General features: G+C 42.0%; 1 protein-coding gene across 1 annotated transcript; it reads right to left on the minus strand.

Annotated features, from left to right (window-relative positions):
• Positions 1-4,631: 4,631 nt before the first annotated feature.
• Positions 4,632-5,561, minus strand: LOC143852430 (uncharacterized). The gene has a single exon (XM_077361812.1). The coding sequence runs from the start codon at positions 5,559-5,561 to the stop codon at positions 4,632-4,634; it is 930 nt and encodes a 309-aa protein (XP_077217927.1).
• Positions 5,562-8,251: the final 2,690 nt, after the last annotated feature.

Consider the following 8,251-nt stretch of genomic DNA (forward strand, 5'->3'; position numbering starts at 1 on the left):
AGATTTTACACTAGCCAACAATCACGATCAGACTCGGATGATCTCGACCGTAGAAAGAAGATCGAGCACAATTTGTGATGAGATTTCAGCGCGATCCGATCAGATTCCCTAAGAAAATATATTTCAAACATAAGAAGACACCAAAAAGCAGTCTATAAAAAACACTAGAACCTTACCATTTGCAGCGATATGTGAAAATTTGCCGTATAGTATGTTTCCAAAGCATTCTTACATTGGTTCTTTATATTCCTTTTGTCGTTTTATCCTTAGTCCTTGTTTGGATTGCAGGAATTTTCTAGAGAAGTTTGGAAAAATAATTTTTTTTTCAGAATTCCTTGTGTTTTCAATGTCTGAGTGGACAATTAGACATAACAAAAGTAAGTTTACCACCAAAATTCAAGCTTTATTTTTACCGGTACCTTCAATTTATAATGACCTCTCTCCAAATAAGACATAACTCCATAAGCATATCATTTTCATCTAAATCGGTGACTATAATAATATGTAGGAAAAAAATTTCCACAAGAAAATTTTTCTTGACATCCAAACAGGGCCTTAGATATTCTGTTCTTTTGCAAAAAACGGAAGCTAGTTTCTCATAGACTTGCCAAAACCAAAGGTATTTCAAGTCTGTTTCCTTTTGTATATAACATCAGCAGACACCAATAGGTTTTTATTCTCTAAGAAAACAAGGAAAAGCCAATATAGTTCCACAAGAACTACTACTTCTATGCTATTGTAGTAGCTATGAAACTCCACATTCCCTATTCTAAGACAATATGCAAGACACTTGTTTAGACAATAACGTGTTCAATCTATGTAAATTATAGAAGACCCAGTTCCAATACAATCAAAATTGTTCCGAAAACGATACAAGATCTAATAGAGAGAAAACTCCAGTCTAAACAAGAAATTATTGCTTTCTCAATTTTTCAAACTACACTGCGAAAAATCCCCAGCTCATCCTTTCCCATAAAAGCTTCTTCTCCTTCTGTCTTAAAATTGTATTTCTTTTTCACAAATTTTTTTGGGCAGTGATAAATCGACCCCCAAATATCTTAAATCAACCCCTATGTGTCTTTCTCTCTCCTCTGGGTTAGAGAGAGAAAGAGGAGAGAGAAAGAAACTTAGGGGTCGATTTAAGATATATGGGGGTCGATTAATCACTCCCTTTTTTTTTGAAAGGATTTTTTTTTTAAAAGGAAAATACTCATTAAGTCACTCCCCTTTTTTTTAATGATGAAGCTTTATTAGAAGGGATTTGCTAGGGACCATCGCAGAAGGCATGTTGCGGGCCGGTTTTTGCACGAGACATGTAATTTAACAATTGCAAGTAGGTTGTACAACTAAACATACCATTAAAGTCACAATCTCATAGCAAGACCATATCACAACATTCATATCGTTCCAGAACTAAGCTAGCTGACAAGACCCACACCCTTCACTGCAATAGGCCATATAAAGGATTCAAAACTTTTGCCATCTGCCATGCTTCCATTTTTTTAGGTCACACATCTCCCCCAAAGTTGAGAGGTCCAAGATTATTTTGTACTCCTGGAAAATGCCTGTAAGTTGAGGTTTCACACAGAAACAGTCCCAACTAGCACAAAAATCATAAAAACCCCAACTAGCACAAAAATCATAAAAACCCAAGGTTGCCTACATGCACAAAGGAATCAGAAAAACAAACCATCCCCTAACTCAAGCTATGCATGCAATAATCCTTAATGCCAATATCATAAGAATAGTGGTATTCAGCATCGAAATCAACCACCTACTCGAAACTTTCCAAGATTATTGTATTCCATTGCGAACAAAATATGTCATTAAGTTGACAGATTTCATTAATGTTGAAATAGCATTCGGGACCAGTAGTCCCAGCCTGCCGTTACAAACATTACAGATGTTTCCCGGATAAATCCGAGGTATTACAAAAAGGCCTGTCTGCCATTACCATGCCTTAATAGGCTGGATTAATTACAGATATGAATTTATATCAAAATCCTCCTGATTTGCTCCCGCCTTAACCAGAGTGTTTGCCATCTCATTTGCTGATTGTCTGCGGTGTTCAAGTGTTGGGTTGAGGATTCGCATCAAATCCAATATTTCCGCGACAGTCTCCTGTAGTCGCCACGGGCCCTTTGCTGTTTCAGTAGCCCAAGCCACTACATTGGATGAATCTCCTTCCACTATAAGTGGATGCTGATCATGTTCGCATGCCCATCGCAAGCCAAAGAGTAGAGCCTTTACCTCAGCTTCATTAGAGTCGCATGTCCCACACGGTCTCGAGTATGTCATGATAATTGTCCCAGATGAGTCTCTGATTACTCCTCCAATCCCTACCCTTCCTGGATTACGAAAGGAACTGCCATCAAAGTTCAGTTTGAGCCGGTGGGCACGTCCATTTGGGTTTAGGCTTGGACCTGATAGTTCTATCTCATATTACTGACCACCAGTTCCTGATCAGGTCGCCCATTCCTTATGGGGTTTGTTTCTTTGCCTTCGTCCAGGATACTACTTCCACCTTGATGTCGGAGGCAAGACGGGCTACCGATCTACTCTTCTCCTGGAAGATGCGTCTATTGCGTTCTTTCCAAATGTTCCACACAACGGCATATGGAACTGTTGCCCATAGTTGTTTACCCATTTCTCTGAATGGCCCTCCGCGCCACCCAGAAAAACAGGGAATTAATAGATTCAGGGCAAACCCAAGAGATACCAAAAGCTCCAATTGCTCTTGTCCACAAGTGATAAGCTAAAGGGCAATGAAGCATTAGATGGTCCAAAGTCACACATACTCGCCAAGCTGAAATGTCTCTTCTTTAGACGGTCGCAGGTGTTAATTTTCCGGTGTATCAAGGTCCATCCAAAAGCCACCACCCTAGGTGGGGCCAATGATTTCCAGATACGCCTCATCGGAGAGCTGTGGCCCCCATTCAACAGAGTAAAGAAAGACTTGGCGGTGAAGTCCCCATCAGCTGCTGGAATCCATATTCTTTCATCCTCCTTATATTGTGAGCAGTATGTCAACTCTAATAGCCGGAGAAGATTCTGAAATTCTTGGATTTCCTCATCCTTGAGATTGCGACGCATACAGATATCCCAGAATCCTCTGCCACTCTGACCAGGTAGTCGGCAACTGTAGCTTCAAGAGTTGTTGCAATTCTGAATACTCGCGGGAATTGTGAGCAAAGCTTTGATTGGCCGCACCAGAGATCCAGCCAAAATCTGACCTTGGTACCCTGTCTCACTTTGTACCGACTTGCATGGTCGAAATCTTCTTTAACTGAGCAGATAGATTTCCATACACCTGATCCCTTTCCCCTCAAAGGTTTCTTGGAGCTCCAATCCCCCCATTCATAGCCATATTTCATCCCAGTAACCTAATGCCAGAGAGCAGATTTTTCCTTACCATATCTCCACAACCATTTGCCAATTAGAGATTTGTTTCACAACCTAATCTTGCCAATGCCCAGGCCCCCATTTGCCTTTGGTTGCATAACTTTGTCCCAGCTTATCAAATGCCTTACCTTCTTCATGGTACCATCGCCATCCCATAGGAAATTTCTTTGTAGTTTTTCAATTCTCAAGGCTACCTTCACAGGGATCTTGTCCAAGGACAAAGTATACGGGCAAATTTGATAGGGCTGCTTTGATTAGTGTGATTCTTCCCCCAAAGGAGACATACTTCTTCTTCCAAGTAGCTAACTTCCTCTCAATTCTTTCAATTACTGGGTCCCATTGGGAGGTCGATGGGATACCGAATCCAAGCAGCAAACCGAGATAGGAAACGGGAAAAGCTCCTGCGGAGCATCCAATAGACTCCGCCAGACGTTGAACCTCTATTTGTTCTAGATTGATGCCCAACAACATGCTTTTGTTGAAGTTAATTTTGAGGCCCGAAGCAACCTCAAACCATTTGAAGATCTTCAGTATGTTAGGAATAGACTGAGGGTTGTATTGGAGGAACACTAATGTATCAGCTGCAAATTGAAGGTGGGTTATTTCTTCAACTAGGGGACCAACTTGTAAACCCCCAATCAGCCTCATACTCTTTGCCTTTATTAACATCAAACTAAGGGCCTCAACAACCATAATGAATAGATACGCTGCCAGTGGGTCCCCCTGGCGGATACCCCTTGATGCTTTGAAGAATCCCTTTGCTGACCCATTGAAAATTACTGAGAAGGAGTTAAAGGTTATAAGTGCTCTTACCCACTTCCTCCATGATGGTCCAAAACCCATTTTTTCTTGAATGAAGTCAAGGACGTCCCATTCAACATGATCATAAGCTTTTTCTATATCGAATTTCAACACCAGGCCCAATTGTCCACTTCGCTTAACCGAATCAATGATTTCATTCGCTAATAAGACCCCATGTAGAATCTGTGTTGACTCGACGAAAGCCCCTTGGAATTGAGATATAAAATCCCCCATGTAGTTCTTCACTCTTCTTGCCAGTATCTTAGCCACAATCTTTGGAATACTGTGCATAAGACTGATCGGTCGGAAATCCCTAACCCCAATCACCCCTTCCTTCTTTGGGATTAGTGCAATGAAAGTTGCCTTCGCTGCTTCAGTAATCATACCCCTGTGATCAAATTCCAGGAAGAAGGCCATGATGTCCTCTTTTAAGATTTTCCAGAAGTGCTGAAAAAGCCCATGGGATAGCCATCCGGTCTTGGAGCTTTATCTCCCGCCATTGAGAAGATAGCCTGTTCGACCTCCTCTTCTGAAAATTCCCGGTCCAAATTAGCTTTCTGCGCAACCGAAATCCGATTAAATTGGATCCCCTCCATCTTTGGGCGCCATTCCACAGTTCTGGAGTAAAGTCCGGAATAGAAATCCACAATTAAGGATTTAATAAGATTCGGATCTTCCACTACCAGGTCCCCATGCTTTAAGCAATTGATCAGATTGGTCCTCCTCCGAGAATTAACTGTTAGGTGGAAGAATTTAGAATTCATATCCCCAGCCTGTAGCCACAAAACACGAGATATTTGTCTCCAACAAATCTCTTCTCTGCGCAGAATCGTGTCATTTTCGTCTAGGAGATTCAGGTGCAGCATTTTATCTTCCTCCAATAAGGGACCTTCCTCCTCCTTAAGTTCGAGTGAGGCCAGAGTAGCTAGGATGGTGTCTCGTCTTTGCCTGGATTCATCATCAAAGGTCTTTTGCCACTCTTTAATTTTAGATTTAAGTCCCTTCAATTTCTGGCATAGGATATAGCCTTTCCACCCTCTGATCTCAATTTCATCCCACCACTGCTTGACATTTTTCGCAAATCGTGGTATCTCCAATAGATCTAGGTCAAACCGGAATGGACACGACCCCCTCGAAAAGCTTGATAGTTCCAAAATAATGGGATTGTGATCTGATTCGATTCTTGGTAGCGCCTTCTGAGAGATAATCGGGAAGCGTTCCTTCCATTCTCGGGAGAGGACAGGATCAATTCTTGACATAACTAGGCGAGTCTGATTATTAGACCAGGTGAATTTTGCCCCATTCAGCGGAAAATCCAGCAACTCATGGCGCTGAATAAAGTCTGAGAAATTCCTCATGCTAGTCGTGATTCTCCTAACTGTATTCCTTTCAGACGGAAATCGAATTGTATTGAAATCGCCTCCAAGAATCCAGGGGGGCAAACCACGAATCTCGGATAGCGTTCAACTCCTTCCATAAGTGACTACGCTCGGAAGCTCTAACTGGTCCATATACTACTGTGAGCAACCGGTCTTCATTCCAGTCAGATGATGAGAAGTTTATAGATATCGAAAATCTCCCCTCTCTTACTTTATTCTGGTGAAACCTTCCTTCGTTCCAGATAACGATTATCCCTCCTGCTGTACCAACCGCATCCTTGGCAACCCATTCTCGCATGTTCCTACCCCATGATTTATTAACAGTAGTCTCAGTTACTCCCATTAGCTTTGATTCAACTATGGCCACCAAGTCTAGCTGATTTTTGAAAATAAAATTCTTCACTGCCCGGAGTTTCCTATCTTCGCTTAATCCCCTAATATTCCAGAAGCCTATCTTCATTGGGAGCGGGGATAATTACTCACAAGGCTTCTTTCCTCAGACGAAGATTCCTAGCCGGCCTTAGAGATGCGAGGGGCTCTCCCTTCCAAGACACGGCAGATGTATCAAATTCGCTGGTGCAGTATAGGAATTGTTTCCAAAACCTGTGAAATTGGACTTATTACTGAGAATCTGATTTTGCGAATCCTTCATATATATTCTTCCCTTGTCGGAACTAGCAATTGCTGAGTAGCTCTTTGAATTCTTCCTTGGACGTTTCAAGCCCTGTCGTAAGATACCCAAAGCCAGGTTTACTTTCTTTTTGAGCCTTTGTGGCACAGAGGGCATCATAGTCTTTTTCTCTTCCTGTCATAAAGTTGCCATAATACCTGGTCTTGTAACCTTTCCAGATGGCTCTGACAGGGGCTTTTGAAATTCGAATTTTGAAATCTTATTGTGATACCCTAGATTGACGTCAGCATGTTCCAGAGGGTGAGGCCGAATCTGCCACGTGGAAGACGGTACGCCGGACCTCCCACTAGTGCCTGCACGATTGCCAGGGCAACTCATCGCCGGCATAGGTACCCCCTCCCGATTCTTTCCGACGATTACCTGTTCCGGGTTATGGCCCTTCCCGTTGCCTTCCATAGATCGACCCCTCTTCGGAGTTTGGGTGGGGTTAAGGTTTAGTTGCAATACCTTTGAGTTGCAAGGTTCTGCTCTCACATCTACAATTGGTTCAACCCCTATATTGAAACAGGTGCCATTTACACGGAGATCTACCACCGTCTTTGAGACTGTCCAAGCTGGGGCCATGATTTTTGTCGGTGCAAAGCTCATACAATCTTCGTGTTGACCTTTCATATCTACTTCAATAACCGTCCCAAACAACGACCCCAGAGCTTGCACCGTTGAGATGGCCCAAATGTGGAGTGGAATTCCTTTGAATTTAATCCAAATAGCCTCAACGCCTTGCTGATAGTTTGGAGTCCAATCCGTGAGAGAGGATAGGTAATCGCCCAAAGCGTCATTACCTTTACTCTTTAGATTGGCCACCATATGCTCCTCTTGAAACATGAAAAGGATGTCTTGAGAGCTTAAGACAGATGGTTTGGGTAAGCTAGGGAGATCCCAATACCACTTCGCCCATTGCCAGACTTCATCCAAGCACCCCCACCCAGGCCCAATCAGACATGATTTTAAGATCTGCTGTCATTTCTCAATCTCCTTCCCAGAGATCAGGACGGTCAAGGTTCCATTGATCTTGGTTATACGAGTTTTCCCAGAATCAGGCCATATCTTGTCTTCTTCGGGGTTTCGATGCCGAAGGAGCTTAGTATCAGATTTGGATGGCCCACCTAAAAAACCACCTTTTACACCATTACAACGTCTGCAGATAGTACGCCATTTGAAGTTTTGATAGTTGCATACAGCACAACCCCAATCTCTTCCACGAGACTGGTTTACAAATCGAACAACCACTGGGGTCTCTCGAGACGCCTTCTTTCCTGAGTCCATCGGTCCATAACTTATTTGAAAAAAGGGGCCTTGATCTTGATTATGACAAGAATCCTTCCACAACAGAGATGACAATATTCTGCCTAAATAATAGATATATGTGATAAATATGAGAATACTAAAGATTACAGTGAGTGATTCTCAATTATGGTGCAAGATAGTCGATGGATCAAATACGTACATTAGCATACATTACCTCTATAGAATGCATTTGGTGTATCAGGAATAATACAAATCCAATCAATGCACAAAATGTGGGCACTTAACCAACCAAAAACATCCCGTGCTACAAATCTCACCTGGTTGCATCGGAAGACACAAATGGTGACTAATCAGGTTAATATTGAACTTGGTAAATTAAATTGTTGACAAATTGATAAACAGATTATCCAAAAATATGCATCAGATGCTGGATTGGCATTGAATTTCTAATAGTGGATGCATAATATTAAGATGTTTGTAATTGATCCAAAAGAAGAACCCAACTAGTGTTGGGATTAGACTTAGTCAATTTGAGCCAGGTAGATCCTTTCACCTTCTTCATGAAAATTTTCTAAAGGATTCATTAGCCGACCACAACTAGTTTAGGACAAAGGCTTAGTTGAGATGAAATTAATCCAAAAGACGCACAAAAAATGACACAATAAAACTAGGATGGTGATTGTATGTGTTGTACACAATGCCACTTGCAAAGCCATATAATATACCAATA

Source organism: Tasmannia lanceolata, unplaced genomic scaffold, assembly GCF_043159265.1.
Source record: "Tasmannia lanceolata isolate RefF3 unplaced genomic scaffold, GAP_Taslan_0.1 ptg000019l, whole genome shotgun sequence".
Lineage (NCBI taxonomy): Eukaryota > Viridiplantae > Streptophyta > Magnoliopsida > Canellales > Winteraceae > Tasmannia > Tasmannia lanceolata.